Source organism: Erythrolamprus reginae, chromosome 6, assembly GCF_031021105.1.
Source record: "Erythrolamprus reginae isolate rEryReg1 chromosome 6, rEryReg1.hap1, whole genome shotgun sequence".
NCBI lineage: Eukaryota > Metazoa > Chordata > Lepidosauria > Squamata > Dipsadidae > Erythrolamprus > Erythrolamprus reginae.
In genome coordinates this window covers 81,650,716-81,667,912 of record NC_091955.1, presented here as the reverse complement: position 1 = coordinate 81,667,912, position 17,197 = coordinate 81,650,716, and the positions used below count along the sequence as shown (strand labels likewise).

Genomic DNA, 17,197 nt, shown 5'->3' with positions numbered 1-17,197 from the left:
CGGCCGCGGGCTGCTTTGGTGGAAGATGGGAGGGCGGGGCCTACGTCAACACAGCCCCCCTTCCCCTTTCCAAAGAGCGCCAGGGTGAGCTAAGGCTGCCTTGGGCAATAGGTGCAACAGGCGATTGGTGCAGACTTTGGTTTTGTTTCCTGCTCGACAGCCAATCAGTATTGCTCTGGGTTGCAGGACAAGCAAGGCGGTGACGTGGCCTTAACTTCCTTATTTATTTAGTCCAACCTTGGCAACTTTTAAGACTTGTGGACTTCAACTCCCAGAATTCCTCAGCCAGCCAACCTTGGCCACTTTAAGACTTTGTGGACTTCAACTCCCAGAGTTCCTCAGCCAGCCAACCTTGGCCACTTTAAGACTTTGTGGACTTCAACTCCCAGAATTCCTCAGCCAGCCAACCTTGGTCACTTTAAGACTTTGTGGACTTCAACTCCCAGAATTCCTCAGCCAGCCAACCTTGGTCACTTTAAGACTTTGTGGACTTCAACTCCCAGAATTCCTCAGCCAGCCAATCTTGGCCACTTTAAGATTTTGTGGACTTCAACTCCCAGAGTTCCTCAGCCAGCCAATCTTGGCCACTTTAAGATTTTGTGGACTTCAACTCCCAGAGTTCCTCAGCCAGCCAATCTTGGCCACTTTAAGACTTTGTGAACTTCAACTCCCAGAATTCCTCAGCCAGCCAATCTTGGCCACTTTAAGATTTTGTGGACTTCAACTCCCAGAATTCCTCAGCCAGCCAACCTTGGCCACTTTAAGACTTTGTGGACTTCAACTCCCAGAATTCCTCAGCCAGCCAACCTTGGTCACTTTAAGACTTTGTGGACTTCAACTCCCAGAATTCCTCAGCCAGCCAACCTTGGTCACTTTAAGACTTTGTGGACTTCAACTCCCAGAATTCCTCAGCCAGCCAATCTTGGCCACTTTAAGATTTTGTGGACTTCAACTCCCAGAGTTCCTCAGCCAGCCAATCTTGGCCACTTTAAGACTTTGTGGACTTCAACTCCCAGAGTTCCTCAGCCAGCCAATCTTGGCCACTTTAAGACTTTGTGGACTTCAACTCCCAGAGTTCCTCAGCCAGCCAACCTTGGCCACTTTAAGATTTTGTGGACTTCAACTCCCAGAGTTCCTCAGCCAGCCAACCTTGGCCACTTTAAGACTTTGTGGACTTCAACTCCCAGAGTTCCTCAGCCAGCCAATCTTGGCCACTTTAAGACTTTGTGGACTTCAACTCCCAGAGTTCCTCAGCCAGCCAATCTTGGCCACTTTAAGACTTTGTGGACTTCAACTCCCAGAGTTCCTCAGCCAGCCAACCTTGGCCACTTTAAGACTTTGTGGACTTCAACTCCCAGAGTTCCTCAGCCAGCTTCGCTGAGTCAGAGCCCTCCCCGCCTCCCCCTCCCGCCCACCACGGTGTTTGATCAAACGCCGAACCGGAACACGAACTTTTTAAAGGGTTCGGGTTCGGTATGCCGAACACTGCAAATTTCGGCACGGACCCGAACTATGCAAGTTCGGTTCGTCCAACACTACATACTAGTATTCATACCTATTTCCTATTTTCTGCTCCTCGTCACTCTCATATTCGGCAAGGATCAGATCTTCTTCGTTCGCATCTGAAAGCTCCAAAGAATCAGGCTCAGCAGAGGTAGATAAGCTGTCCTTGCTGAGTTGAAGCAGGTGCTTTGCCTCCTCCTCCTCCTCCTCCATCCGCTGAAATAAGCACAAGGCAAAACATCTGTCAATCCAAGCCAGGTAATATGTCATATCCAGGAAGTCTTCTGAGCCCCTGTCTTTCTCAAGGTGGAATTAGCTCATGCAGGAGACCAGAGGGGAATGGATGGCTGTTCTGCCGGGCTCTCTGGTAGGAGCCTCCCGAAAATTCAAGGGTACAAATTTCAGACACACACATGTTTGAAAATTCAAAACAATGTTCTTTATCCCAAAATTCAAAATAAACTAAGCACTTTTTTTGTATTGCAAAGAGCACTCATCCCAAAACAACTGAGTAGTCTGTACAATTAACCTTAAGCAGTCATTAAGTACAGTACTTAGCTAGCAATTGTGAAGAAACTTCACACCTCTTCTTCTTCCAAGGAAGTCACACACACACACACATACACACACACACACACACACACACACACACACACGTTGCTCTGCTTTGGTTTCAAAGGCGTGAAAAATCAACAAGCAAAGTCCAGAAACCAGCAACCCAGGATTCCTGACGAACTGCAATCAGATACTTTTCACAACGGCCAAACCTACACGCTGCTATTTATAGGAGCAGCCCTACTTACTGGAGCCCCACCCAACCACAGGTGGCCTCATTTTCTCTTGTAATAATCCTTCAGTTGTTGTCTCCTATGCATCACTCTACGCATGCGTGGATGTGTCATTAGTTCTTGTTCAGAATCCAAAGATGATACAGATGATTGATCTCCTCCTGGGCTGTCTGCCAAACTCCCCTCTTCCCTGTCACTCATGCTTCCTTGGTCAGAGGAGGCTTCATCGGCAGATTCCATTGGGAGCAAAACAGACCTGCGGCATGTGGATGTCTCCCCCACATCCACCTACACATTCCTTGGGGCAGGAGCTGGGCCAGAGCTAACCACAACAATGGCTAGATAGATGGAGGGGTAATAAATATAATTTATTTTTCAATACTCGTCTATTATGCATACAATATTGGGTAGTCACTGCAAATAAAAATCAATACAGAAGCTAATTCCAAAAGAGCAATTCTTACCTAATTATAGATTTTAAAGTTCATAAATTCCTCATTTATCTATTATCCCCAACTCATACATTGTCCATGTGATTTTCTTTTAGGCAGTATAAGATAACTTTGGATCAACTATTTTTTTCGTTACAATCCATTAATCTCTCATGTTATTTGTGGGGAATTTTTAAAAAAAATTTATTCACAGCTCTGGAAATGCTCACCTTCCTTTTAGACACATATTTCAATTTCACATTGTGTCGAATTTGCTCAAGGTATTCTTCCCGTTTCTTCCTCTTGGTCTGCTCTTCCTAAAGAAATCAGAGAATGTTAGAATATTCATGACTGGGAGAGCCAGTGGTCAGCCAATCAATAGGCATAGCAACTAAGTCAACCAATGGGAATCTGAATGCTTCTTTCTGAGTCTGTGCAGAGAACTGAAATTGAAACTTAAGCTTAAGGCTGGGTGTGGCTCAGTCCACTCTGTTCTCCGTCTACTCTATTCTCTGTGCATGTCTGCTCTGCTGAAATGAAACTAACTCCTGCTTGTGTTTACTTGAAGAAAGAACTCTGCTAATGGTGTTGTAAATTCACCTATTATGTTTATAAAGAAGTTTACGAATCCAACTGAATCAGTCATCTGGAAATTGATTTTTCTGCAACAAACTTTAATTGAGAATTGTTCAACCACCTGAAATTTGTTCTCAAAAATATTGCTGTAAAATTACTTCACAACATATAACATCTATTGATTCTTTACAGCAGTTCTGAACAATTCATATCTTGTCAAATATTTGATGGGCAAAGGCCTCAACTGTGTTTTAAGCAGACATTATCTTATATTTCTCATTTTAAAAGGTTCTCAGGGTAAAATGAGGTCTGTTAGTAAGCAATCCTTTAGATAAATGAAGGAATTTCAGTTTTTGTCTAAGCGCTCGCATACCATCATGTGTATGTTTGGTTTTCTTAAATAAGGGTCTTTTAAATTAATTTAAATATTACATTTGTTACATATTGTTTCATTATTGTTGTTAGCCGCCCCGAGTCTACGGAGAGGGGCGGCATACAAATCAATTATTATATTTATTTATTTATTTATTTATTTATTTATTCATTCATTCATTCATTCATTCATTCATTCATTCAATTTTTATGCCGCCCTTCTCCTTAGACTCAGGGCAGCTTACAACATGTTAGCAATAGCACTTCTTAACAGACCCAGCTTATGGCCCCCACAATCTGGGTCCTCATTTTACCCACCTCGGAAGGATGGAAGGCTGAGTCAACCTTGAGCCGGTGATGAGATTTGAACTGCTGACCTTCAGATACAGTCAGCTTCAGTGGCCTGCAGTACAGCACTCTACCTGCTGCGCCACCCCGGCTCATAATAATTATAGGTTTCTTAAATGAACACTGGACACAAATATGTTCATTTGTAAGTTTCTAAAGCAGGAGTGTCAAACTCGCAGTGTCACATGACAATATCGCAACTTTCCCCTGAAAGCCTGAAGACTTTGTTATGCCACCAGGCTTGGGGTTATTAGACTCCAGCCCTTTGACCGACAAATGTTATGTGGTTTGAGTGAGAATGCCTGATTTTTAACATAACTTGGATTTTAAATTAGATTAATTAATTGAGATTAATTGGATTAGGACACTTTATTGCATTGTTTTATTTTTTATATGCAATAGGCCACACGGAGTCCTTGGAGAGGGGTGGCATATAAATCCAATCAATCAATCAATAACATATTTTTACCTTCAGTCTATGTATCATTTCCTTCTCTTTTTTCTCCTGCACAAATTGCATTATCCAGTCTGGTTCATTGGTCGCGGGCTGGCTGGCTAAAGGCTTTGTATTGCTTTTCTTGAGTTCATCTTCTGCATCTTTGCTTGCTAATAGCTGGGCCTCCTCCAGTTTCTTTTTTTCTTCAAAATCCCGGAGCCACGAGAGAGCACCACAAATCAAACTTAACGATTTACCCTAACAGGGAAGAGGAAAGAGCAGGTATAACTTTATACCATAACATAAAACAGGATGTTAACATATCCAGATAAAACTCTTCAAGATTTTAACATTTATATTTGTGTTATTTTTGACAAAACATTTTCTAGGCTGGCTGTAAGAGTCACGATAGCCACCTTTTAGACAGCACGTGGCTATCCATCCCTCCCTCCCTCGTCTGGCAAAGTGCTTGCTCCCTATTTGTTGTGGTTGGCTCTGGCCCAGCTCCTGCCCCAGGGAACGGGGAGGTGGATGCAGGGGAAAATTCAACACGTCACAGGCCTGTGTTATTGCCGACAGAATCAGATCAGAGTTTAGGTTCCTCGGACAAAGAAGAAGGTGGGAGTGACTCGGCAGAGGAGGGCTTGGCACAGAGCCAGGGCAGTCAATCTTCCTTATCTTCTATAGCTTCAGATGATGACATGTTGAACCCACGCAAGCACAGAATTATGCGTAGAAGAGACCAAGTAAGAACAAGCGTTTGCCCAGGTTCGCCTGGTGCACCAGTTGCGGCCCTATTTGGACCGGGAGTCACTGCTCACAGTCACTCATGCCCTCATCACCTCGAGGCTCGACTACTGTAACGCTCTCTACATGGGGCTACCTTTGAAAAGTGTTCGAAAACTTCAGATCATGCAGAATGCAGCTGCGAGAGCTATCATGGGCTTTCCTAAATATGCCCATGTCACACCAACACTCCGCAGTCTGCATTGGTTGCCGATCAGTTTCCGGTCACAATTCAAAGTGTTGGTTATGACCTATAAAGCCCTTCATGGCACCGGACCAGAATATCTCCGGGACTGCCTTCTGCCGCACGAATCCCAGCGACCAGTTAGGTCCCACAGAGTTGGCCTTCTCCGGGTCCCGTCAACTAAACAATGTCGTTTGGCAGGATCCAGTGGAAGAGCCTTTTCTGTGGCGGCCCCAACCCTTTGGAACCAACTCCCCCCCAGATATCAGAGTTACCCCCACCCTCCTAGCCTTTCGTAAGCTCCTTAAAACCCACCTCTGTCGTCAGGCATGGGGGAATTGACATTTTCCCTCCCCCTAGGCTTATAAAATTTATGCATGGTATGCTAGTATGTATGATTGGTTTCTAAATTGGGGTTTTTTTAAATTAACTTAAATATTAGATTTGTTTACATTGTATTATTATTGCTGTGAGCCGCCCCAAGTCTGCGGAGAGGGGCGGCATACAAATCTTATTAATAAATAAATAATAAATAATAAATATTGCAGGAAATAAGGGAGGCCACCTGTGTTTGGGTGGGGGTCCAGTAATTAGGGACGCTGCTATAAATAGCAGCAGCCGGGTTTGGCCATTGTGGAAGAATATCTGTTACAGTTTCGTCAGGAATCTTGTGTGCTGGACTTTGTTGCTTTCTCACGCCTTTGAAACCAAAGCAGAGCAGTGTGTGTGTGTGTGTTTCCCTTCGTTGGAAGAAGAAGGGGTGTGAAGCTACTCCACAGCTGCTGGCTAAGTACTTAATGACTGCTTAAGGGAAATTGTACAGACTACCAGGTTGTTTTGGGAAGGGTGCTCTTTGCAATACAAAAAGAGTGCTTAGTTTATTTTGACTTTTGTGATAAAGAACATTGTTTTGAATTTTCAAACGTATGTGTGTCTGAAATTTGTATCCTTGAATTTTCGGGAGATTAGATTAGATTAGATTTATTGGATTTATATGCCGCCCCTCTCCGAAAACTTGGGGCGGCTCACAGCAAGACAAAAACAATACATAATGACAATCCAATACCCACCAATCCAATGACAATTTTAAGCTAAAATTCATAAAAAACAACCCCAGAGTATTAAAACAAATAAACAAAACATGCATACAATCAATCTAATACCAAAACAACATGGGCAAGGGGGAGATGTTTCAGTTCCCCCATGCCTGACGGCAGAGGTGGGGTTTAAGAAGTTTACGAAAGGCAAGGAGGGTGGGGGCAATCCTAATCTCAGGGGGGAGCTGGTTCCAGAGGGTCGGAGCCGCCACAGAGAAGGCTCTTCCCCTGGGTCCCGCCAGACGACATTGTTTAGTCGACGGGACCCGGAGAAGGCCAACTCTGTGGGACCGAACCGGTCGCTGGGATTCGTGCGGCAGAAGGCGGTCCCGAAGGTATTCTGGTCCGGGAGGCTCCTATCAGAGAGCCCGACAGAACACGATTGTTCCTAATGTTTAACCTTAGATATGTCCCCAGATTATGGGCAATGAAGATAAGATGGGTACAATGCCCATGAAAAGCAGATGGTGCTTCAATCACACTTTCATGGATGCCATATGCACTATTTTTAATGACCATTTCACAGGGGTCGCCTAAGACCAGGGAAAAGGCAAATTTCCTATGGTGTTAGGAACTAAACCTTCTATTCTGGCACCTTGGAACATATTTTTACAATCCAACCAATCAGGAGTTTACAGTGGGGGTGTCCCTCTGACCTTCCTGCCAATCAGCTTAAAGCTCTGTTGGGAGAATTGGTGCTAGGCCTATGGTTGGGGAGAAACATGAGGTACTGTATTAAGGGGTCGAGGCATTAGAAAGGTTGAGAACCACTGTTCTAGGGACATTCCTGGTCACATCACTATCTTATTATTTATTTATTTATTTATTAATCAGATTTGTATGCCGCCCCTCTCCGCAGACTCGGGGCGGCTCACAGCAATAATAATACAATGTAAACAAATCTAATATTTAAGTTAATTTAAAAAAACCCAATTTAGAAACCAATCATACATACTAGCATAACATGCATAAATTTTATAAGCCTAGGGGGAGGGAAAGTGTCAATTCCCCCATGCCTGACGACAGAGGTGGGTTTTAAGGAGCTTACGAAAGGCTAGGAGGATGGGGGCAACTCTGATATCTGGGGGGAGTGGGTTCCAAAGGGTCGGGGCCATCACAGAGAAGGCTCTTCCCCTGGGTCCCGCCAAACGACATTGTTTAATTGACGGGACCCGGAGAAGGCCAACTCTGTGGGACCTAACTGGTCGCTGGGATTTGTGCGGCAGAAGGCAGTCCCGGAGATATTCTGGTCCGGTGCCATGAAGGGCTTTATAGGTCATAACCAACACTTTGAATTGTGACCGGAAACTGATTGGCAACCAATGCAGACTGCGGACTGTTGGTGTGACATGGGCATATTTAGGAAAGCCCATGATAGCTCTCGCAGCTGCATTCTGCACGATCTGAAGTTTCCGAACACTTTTCAAAGGTAGCCCCATGTAGAGAGCATTACAGTAGTCGAGCCTCGAGGTGATGAGGGCCTGAGTGACTGTGAGCAGTGACTCCCGGTCCAAATAGGGCTGCAACTGGTGCACCAGGCGAACTGGGCGAACGCCCCCCTCGCCACAGCTGAAAGATGTTTCTCTAATGTGAGCTGTGAATCGAGGAGGACGCCCAAGTTGCGGACCCTCTCTGAGGGGGTTAGTGATTCCCCCCCAGGGTAATGGACGGACAGATGGAATTGTCCTTGGGAGGCAAAATCCACAGCCACTCCGTCTTATCCGGGTTGAGTTTGAGTCTGTTGACACCCATCCAGACCCCAACAGCCTCCAGGCACCGGCACATCACTTCCACTGCTAACAGAAAGACAAAGTGTGTGTTAAAATGAAAAAGAAACTTACTGTGCCAGTTGGGCTCTCAAAAATGCCAATCTTTCCCATCTCCAAGACCTGGTAAAGTTTAGCCATAAATTGTTCTTGAATGGGATATGGTGTATAAGGAAAGGGAAAGTTCACTCTAGCCTTCTCTTCAATTTCTTCTGTCATCTCCAGCCTTATTTTTTTTTTGGCGGGGGGGATAAAAAAATCCTAAAACAGATATAACTATTAGCATAATCATCAAAAGAAAACATTAAACAAACCCACATAGAGAACCAAACTTAATCTCTGCAGTTCTCAATAAATCTGATTCTTTTGGGTTTCTTCTTCCAAACCATTATAGGACCTCTTTTGTGGGAATTATTATACACTGCTCAAAAAGAAATAAAGGGAACACTTAAAAAACAGAATATAACTTCAAGAAAATGAAACTTCTGTGAAATCAAACTGTCCACTTAGGAAGCAACACTGATTGACAGTCAATTTCATATGCTGTTGTGCAAATGGAATAGTTGAAGATAAGAACAAGGGGACACAATCTGAAGTTAGTTGGGGGAAAGATCAAAAGCAACATGAGAAAATATTATTTTACTGAAAGAGTAGTAGATCCTTGGAACAAACTTCCAGTAGGCGTGGTTGGTAAATCCACAGTAACTGAATTTAAACATGCCTGGGATAAACATATATCCATCCTAAGATAAAATACAGAAAATAGTATAAGGGCAGACTAGATGGATCATGAGGTCTTTTTCTGCCATCAGTCTTCTATGTTTCTATGTTCTATGTTGTGCAAATGAAATATTCAATGAGAATATTTCATTCATTCAGATCTAGGATGTGTTATTTGAGTGTTCCCTTTATTTTTTTGAGCAGTACAACATCTGCTGAATTCTGAACTTTTTAAAATTGTTTTGCACTTTGACTATTCTTTTTTCTTGCTCTTTGTACATTAGCCTCCTTGTTTAAACAAGTGTTTTCCAAGTTTTCATCAACTAGAATAGAATAGAATTCTTTATTGGCCATGTGTGATTGGACACACAAGGAATGTGTCTTTGGTGCATATGCTCTCATTGTATATAAAAAAACATACATTTGCAAAATAACCATGAGGTACAAAACTTAATGATTATTATAGGGGCCAATTAAGCAATCAGGAAACATTATTAATAAAAATCTTAAGGATACAAACAACAAATGACAGTCACACAGTCATAAGTGGGAGGAGATGGGTGATAGGAATGATGAGAAAAAACAGTAGTAATAGTAGTGCAGACTTAGTAAATAGTTTGACAGTGTTGAGGGAATAATTTGTTTAGCAGAGTGATGGCGTTTGGGGGAAAAATTGTTCTTGAGTCTAGTTGTCTTGGTGCGCGGTGCTCTATAGCGACGTTTTGAGGGTAGGAGTTGAACTAATTAACAATTAAAAACTATAATTAGGGTGTCCAGGGGGAAAGCATTTTGAAATTCCTTGATATTTCCCTGACATTTCCATGTAACTTGCGATCTAATTAAGGCGCAGTGGTAGATGACGTCTTACCAAACAGCTAAGCCCTGGAGAAATATCAGTAGCTGAGGAAGCAAGTTGTTGCCATATTTATGCTCATTTTTGCTTGACTCTGCCAGGTAGCGCGATCCATTTTTTAAAAAACATGATTTTCCCTGACTTTTAAATATTTTAATAGTTTGGGGGTTTTTCCCCTAATTTATTTCCCTGATAATTCGCTGATTTCCCCGTTTTCCAGGTTTGCTGGACACCCTGTATAATTTAGGCCATTTGACAGCCTGCGTTTCAAGTTAAAATATATACTGCTCAAAAAATAAAGGGAACACTCAAATAACACATCCTAGATCTGAATGAATGAAATATTCTCATGGAATATTTCATTTGCACAACAATTCCATTTGCACAACAGCATATGAAATTGATTGTCAATCAGTGTTGCTTCCTAAGGGGACAGTTTGATTTCACGGAAATTTGATTTATTTGGAGTTATATTGTGTTGTTTAAGTGTTCCCTTAATTTTTTTGAGCAGTGTTTTTAATTCACTTTAGCCTATTATTACATTTATACACCGCCTGACTCCCAATAAATGTAAATTATAACACATTTAAGAGATCCTTATTGTTAGGCACCAGGGTCGGACACGACTGAATGGCTGTGGATGAGGACGATAGTTCAAATTGGCTGGGGATTTTGGGAGAGGTAGTTCCTACTTCTCCCAAAAGTGTTCTAGTTTCTTTTGCAATTTCCGGCTGAAATCTCCACGATTTAAACTTGAGTCTGACTGCCAACATCCCGCACCGCTGAGTTATATAAAGTTCTCTCCCTTCCCAGGATCCCCCCTTAGCGCCACCTACCTTACTTCGCCGCTGCCCCTCTAGAAAGCGAAATGATTTCGAATTGACCGCAAAGAGCTTTTTCCCATTCACACGCTTTCTCTCCTCCAGATGACGTCACCGGCTTCTCCCTCTCGACCGGCAAAAAAAAAAAAAGAGGAGGGGGGGAGGAGCGCTCTGCAGAAAAACAACCCCCCGCTCGTTTTTTTAGAACTTCCCGCAAAACACGCGCCCCCGAAGGCTATTGGCTAGTCGACATGCCGCTGATCAAAACGTAACCAATCAGAGGACACCAGTAAGGACTCCTTCTCCTGAGAGAAAGCGCGCCTAGCGACCGCTTCCGGTTGGCTTGTGACAGAGTTGACCGGCTCCTCGCGCTCCCGCCAAATTGGAGCCCAGCCGGCGTTTCAGTTTCATTTACTTTGACTAGGCTTTGCGTTGAAGATAAATTTACTCGAGGGTTAATCCTCGCATCGCGCAGGCCTTATTTTTAGACAGATTTGCCTGTACGCACATGAGGAGCCTTGAAACAGTCGCATTGGCTATGGGTTCAGTATTAAATAATTCGATTTTTTTTTCCACACACCCTTCTGAAGTAAACATATTTATCACGTATATTCTGCTTCCATCCCCTCTGGATGGCTCCAAGCTTATTTAGCCATCTCCCCTGCCGAGGCTTTTCCTCTCAGCTGTCTTCTCACCCAGGATGGCCTCAGAAACATCACCTGTCAAAAACAAGGTGTACTTGACATCTGTACAAAAACAGATGTTCAGGAGGGCTGAGCAATTTAGTTTGAGAAGTCTTGGGGCACTGATGCCCTGGCTCATCACGAGCCAAGAGACATTTATTTATTACAGTAGTTCTCAACCTTTCCAATGCTGTGATCCCTTAATACAGTTCCTCATGTTGTGAGGATACCTCATCTTGGGGTTTTGGTGGACAGCTCAATGAAGATGTCAACCCAGTGCCCAGCAGCAGTAAAAAAAAAAAGCAAATTCCAACGTTTGCATGATTTGGGGGAAAATTGAAAATAAGTTGGAAAGTATTTTATTGCCTCTGTACAAATCAATGGTGAGACCACACTTGGAATACTGTGTACAGTTCTGGTCACTGCACCTCAAGAAGGATATACTGTAATCGAAATGGAAAAGATGCAAAAAAAGGGTAACAAGTATGATCAAGGAAATGGAGCACCTCTCTTATGCAACCAGGTTGCAACGCCTTGGTCTCTTCATCCTTGAAAGACAGTGTTTAAGAAGTGACTTGATCAAAGTGTATAAAATCATGCATGTAATAGAAAAAAAATATTTTCTCTATCACACAATACTAGGGCGAGGGGGCACTCCCTAAAGCTCATAGGTAAGAAAGTGAGGACAAATCAAGGGAAATATTTCTTCACCCAGAGGGTGATTGGTTTATGGAATTCACTTTCAGATGAGGTCGTGACAGCTGTCAGCCTGGATAGCTGCAAGGCAGGATTAGACAGATTCATGGATGCCAAGTGTATTGGTGGTTATTGAAATGAATGCCCAAGTACCGCTTCTGTTGGTTGAGGCAGGCAGGGTTCCCTTGGGTCCCATTTGTTGGTCAAAAGAAAGGAAGGGTTTTGCCTTCTCTTTCTGTTCAACATCCCCATGCACAATTGGTGGGCCACTGTGTGACACAGAATGCTGGACAGAGTATACGAGAGGCAATTTGAACAGTGTAACAGAAATACTATCTTCCCATTATCTTGACAATACACCTCTGTTCATTCACTCCAAAACTGCATTGCCATGCAGTAGTGGCATACTGATAGCTCATGTTTAATCTGTGGGTTATCAGGATACCCAGATCCTTCAAGTACTACTGCTGAGTCAAGTACCACTTGCCCTGTGTCTGTGCACATGTTTTTCCCTAAGTAGAGAACCTTTCATTTTTCACCATTGAGCCAAATATGGTTGGTTAGGGCCCAATATTCAAATCTGTTAAGATTCTTTTGAACCTTGAGCCTATCTTCTGAGCTATTGGCAATGTCTCCAGCTTTGTGTCATCCACAAATTTCATGAACATCTTTCCTATTTTTTCATCCAAGACATTTATGAATATAATAACGAAGGGACAGAACTCTAGTATCCCACTGCATATCTCCCTCCATGTGGATGTAGAACCAATAAGTGTATATCTAACAACAATTGCTCAGTCAACTGTGAATCCATCTCATTATGGGACCATCCATCGCATATTGTTCCATTTTATCAAGAAGTTGGTCATGGTCTACATTGCCATACTTTACTGAAGTATCCTTGATTCACTAATCTAGTTGCATTGTCAAAGAAAGCAGTAAGATTTATCTGGCATAACTTATTTTTAATGCATCCATGCTGGCTTCTGATCATAATCTTTTTTGTTTTTAAGTGCTTGCAGATCTACTGTTTGGCAATCATGTAGGATTTGGGGGGGAGTGCATATTAATCTTAAACTGGAACATGATATTGGTGATTGTAAAGCAATATTATGAAGTAGAAAAAATGAGCCACAATAAAGTCATTTATATGTGACAGGTAGGTGGGTGGGTGGATGGATGGATGGATAGATTAGATAGATAGATAGATAGATAGATAGATAGATAGATAGATAGATAGATAGATAGATAGATAGATAGATAGATAGATAGATAGAGTTGTGATTCAGCCTGAGGCTGCTCAGGGACCAGCTGTGTCTCTGCTGGCTCCATGCCCGGAGGAGGATGACAGCGCAGAGGAGGGGGCTGAACAGTCGGACGGGGGAGAGGAAAATCAGGAATGGGATAAAGGAGAACAGCATGAGAGCCCCGGGGGGCGGGGGGCTCTCCCCAGCCAGTAGCTTGTAGTCATTAGGTGATGACGCACAAGCTGTCATTGACATGAGACAGCGACGTTCAGAGCAACGAAAGGAGCAGTTAAAGAGATATTTTCACCATTGAAGTAGAAACAGCTGGGTTTGGGTGTGGTACTCATCAGCAGGGTTTAAAAGGCAGGCAAGCCCTTTAAGCCATATGGAGTGTTATCAGCTTGGCGTGGCGTTATCCTGTGTTGTTTCTCGGCGTCTCTGTTCCTGGCTTGTGGCCCAGCAGCTTTGGAAGATCCGTGGGAGGTATAGGTCTGCTATCTACAGCTTTGGTTTGGCAGCAAGAATTCTGTATTGCTGCATGGACTTTTGGCCTTCGTGAATATATCTGAAGATACAGCATTTTCCTGTTTGTAAGGACATTTTCTGTTACCTGTGTTTTTCTTGAATTTTATAAAACTGCCTTTGCCTTTTACCAGTCTGTCTGGCTTCTCTTTTTGGGTGGGTATTGGCTTCTGGAGTGACCCAGACAGAATAGATAGATAGATAGATAGATAGATAGATAGATAGATAGATAGATAGATAGATAGATAGATAGATAGATAGATGTTTTAGATAGTTGTTTTTTATTGGCCAAGTGTGATTAGACACACAAGTATGGTCTTGGTCCATATGCTTTCAGTGTACACAAAACCGATACGTCCGTTTAAAAATCATAAAGTACAACACTTATTGATAGTTCGGACACAAATAAGCAACCAAATCATATTAAGATACAAGCAACAAAGTTATATCATACAGTCATTAGTGAGAGGAGATGGGTGATGGGAAGATTAATAGTGCAGACGTAGTAAATAGTTTGACAGGATTGAGGGAATTATTTGTGTAGCAGAGTGATGGCATTCGGGAAGAAACTGTTCTTGTGTCTAGTTGTTCTGGCATGCAGTGCTCTATAGCAGGAGTCTCCAACCTTGGCAATTTTAAGACTTGAAGTCCACAAATCTTAAAGTTGACTAGGTTGGAGACCCCTGCTCTATAGTGTTGTTTTGAGGGTAGGAGTTGAAACAGTTTGTGTCCAGGATGTGAACCCGAACATAGACTCTCGGTTTCATTAACATGAATTATAAGAATGTGACCCTGATTTTAAAACTTGTACAGTGCAATATGAGAAACATCTGCTAATGTTCATATTAGGAGCTGACTACCATTTAGCTCATTTTCCCCTTTTGGCAATGAAACATGCTTATTTCCTTCTTTTATATTTTTATTTTTCATACTTTGTTACAATAACGTATCATAATTGAGCAGTTTGAAAGTGAATGGCTCTCAGCCACCAATTAAAGATTGTCCTTGCAGCTTTTAAAAATGAGGTTGCATTAAAATTGCAATTGTGTGATCCAATAAAGTGTCCGTTAATGTGAAGGAACACACAGCAGTCATCATTTCCTATTTGAAACAGATTAAATTTATACATTACCATCTTCCATGGTTCTTCCATAAGTGGCTTCAAAGCTATTCAGAGCCATGAAACCGAGAGGCAACTGAAACCTGTTCAGAGGAACCAGCTGGATTAGTAGTTGCTTTTTACTATGATAGTGATGATCAGGTAATGTTTTCCATAATACTTGAGCGATATAATTTTATGCACGCATGATCTAATTTGACATAGAAAGTTTTGTCTTCTAACACTAGGGAATCACTTAAAAGTTCGTACAGGCTAGCCAACAGATTGCCAGGATTATCTCAAGCAGTTGACTTACATTATATAATGGAAGGATTTAGCTCTGTTTACAGCAAAGTATATTGGAAAGAATCTTGCCACCCTATGATGTCACAAGCATCTCTTGTGACCTAGCCTATTGGGATGGCTCTTCTTAATTCATCCTTCCCATTCTATTTTCTCTTTTCCCCTTCAATATGTCTGAACCAAAATGCCACCTGGCAAGCAGAATAAAGTAGAGATTGAAAGCGTTGGAGACCTTACCTTTATCTGCATAGCTGCTAATGGTTCCTCCGTTAAAAGAAGTCTGTGTCCAACGACCCCACCAGGATAATGAGGTGGCATCCAGCTACTCTTGTTCTCCTCATTTGCGGTGAGTTAGAACATTAGCATTTTCCTTACTCTGATTGTCCTTTTGTCTCGGAGGAACTTCAATTTCACTGTCAGGGCCAATGTGTTGACTTTTTTAACTATCCTATTTATGGAAACCCCTGCTCCCATGATAAGGCCAAGAGAACAGAATCTCCTTTTCAGGAATTTGAATCCTCTTACACACAAAAAAAATCAAAAATGTTAATTTTTACTATATGTTTACAGGCAAGGAGAAAAGGAAAATATGCCTTCAGTGAGTGTGGGTCAATGAAAAGCTACAAACACACAGTTCAATATTTTTATGTGTAAAGTATTCCATGTAGAAAGATTAGAGAGGTTTTCACCTCAGTTCTGGCAAAATCAATGGAGAAAGTTTTCTGGTTTAAGCTAGGCTGCATTTGCTGGATTTTATGGTTGTATGGGTTTCGATGCTGTGTGCTCCTGTATTATTACTGCCAAATTAAAGCATTTTATCCGGTGATAAGGGAAAAGAACTGAGTAGGTTCTCAGTTACAATAAGCAAGTCAAAGCCTGCAGGGTAGGATAATCATCTAAAATAGGGGTCCCCAACCTCGGGTCCGTCGACTGGCACAGATCTGTGGCATGCCAGCAACCGTGCTTTGCAAAAACGCGAAGTTTCATCTGCGGTATGTAATGTATGTATGTATGTATGTATGTATGTATGTATGTATGTATGTATGTATGTATATTTACAGCAACATGAAGCTTAAAACTTCAGCCTGATGATGGTGAATGTGATTTCACCGAAACGTCGCATAGACACTCAAAATATTACATGGGGCAAAACCCGAACTCAGAACAATCTACATATATATATATACATGTCACATGTTCTTTTGCTGAATTTGAAAATTAAGGGAGACTGATATATCTATTTCGGCCTTATTTTGGCCTCATCAGCTAGCCATACCCACTGGACCTGAACCTGCAACCTTTGCCTTGTAAGGCAGAGAATTATCCTCTAAGCTACAGTATCCAATCCCTTCAGCTCTTATATATATATACATTACCATATATATATACATTAGCTGAAGGGATTGGATACTGTAGCCTAGAGGATAATTCTTTGCCTTACAAGGCAAAGGTTGCAGGTTCAAGTCCCATTGGGTATGGCTAGCTGATGAGGCCAAAATAAGGCCGAAATAGATCTATCCTAGTCTCCCTTAATTTTCAAATTCAGCAAAAAAACATGTGACATATATGTCACATGGTTTTTTTGTTTTGTTTTTTTGCTGAATTTGAAAATTAAGGGAGACTAGGATAGTTCTATTTCGGCCTTATTTTGGCCTCATCAGCTAGCCATACCCACTGGGACTGAACCTGCAACCTTTGCTTTGTAAGGCAGAGAATTAACCTCTAGGCTACAGTATCCAATCGCTTCAGCTCTGCACCAGGGAAGGGTTACATATTTTTGTGTCAAATCACCCTGGTGTATTGAAGGAACATCAGAGCTCCTTATTTGCCTCTCGGCCCAACCCAGGGCCATTTCCAAGGCAGTTAATTTTATTGATAGCCAACAATTCTATCTGTATGTGTCACAATTCTATCTATATGTGTATATATATGTACACACACACACATACTGCTCAAAAAAATAAAG

General features: G+C 42.2%; 1 protein-coding gene across 3 annotated transcripts in view; it reads right to left on the bottom strand.

Moving 5' to 3' along the window:
- DDX11 (DEAD/H-box helicase 11) overlaps nucleotides 1–10,831 on the bottom strand; it is a 67,221-nt gene extending 56,390 nt beyond the window's left edge. For 2 of the 3 annotated variants that reach the window (XM_070756443.1, XM_070756441.1), the window contains exons 1-5: nucleotides 10,697–10,831; nucleotides 8,363–8,548; nucleotides 4,488–4,712; nucleotides 2,953–3,039; nucleotides 1,556–1,719 (exon numbers count right to left, since the gene is read on the bottom strand). In XM_070756443.1, coding sequence (XP_070612544.1) covers nucleotides 1,556–1,719; nucleotides 2,953–3,039; nucleotides 4,488–4,712; nucleotides 8,363–8,506 — 620 coding nt within the window. In that variant the 5' untranslated portion in view covers nucleotides 8,507–8,548; nucleotides 10,697–10,831. The remainder of the gene's footprint in view (nucleotides 1–1,555; nucleotides 1,720–2,952; nucleotides 3,040–4,487; nucleotides 4,713–8,362; nucleotides 8,549–10,696) is intronic. The other variant, XM_070756442.1, reaches the window with a different exon arrangement.
- Between the last annotated feature and the right edge of the window lie 6,366 nt (nucleotides 10,832–17,197).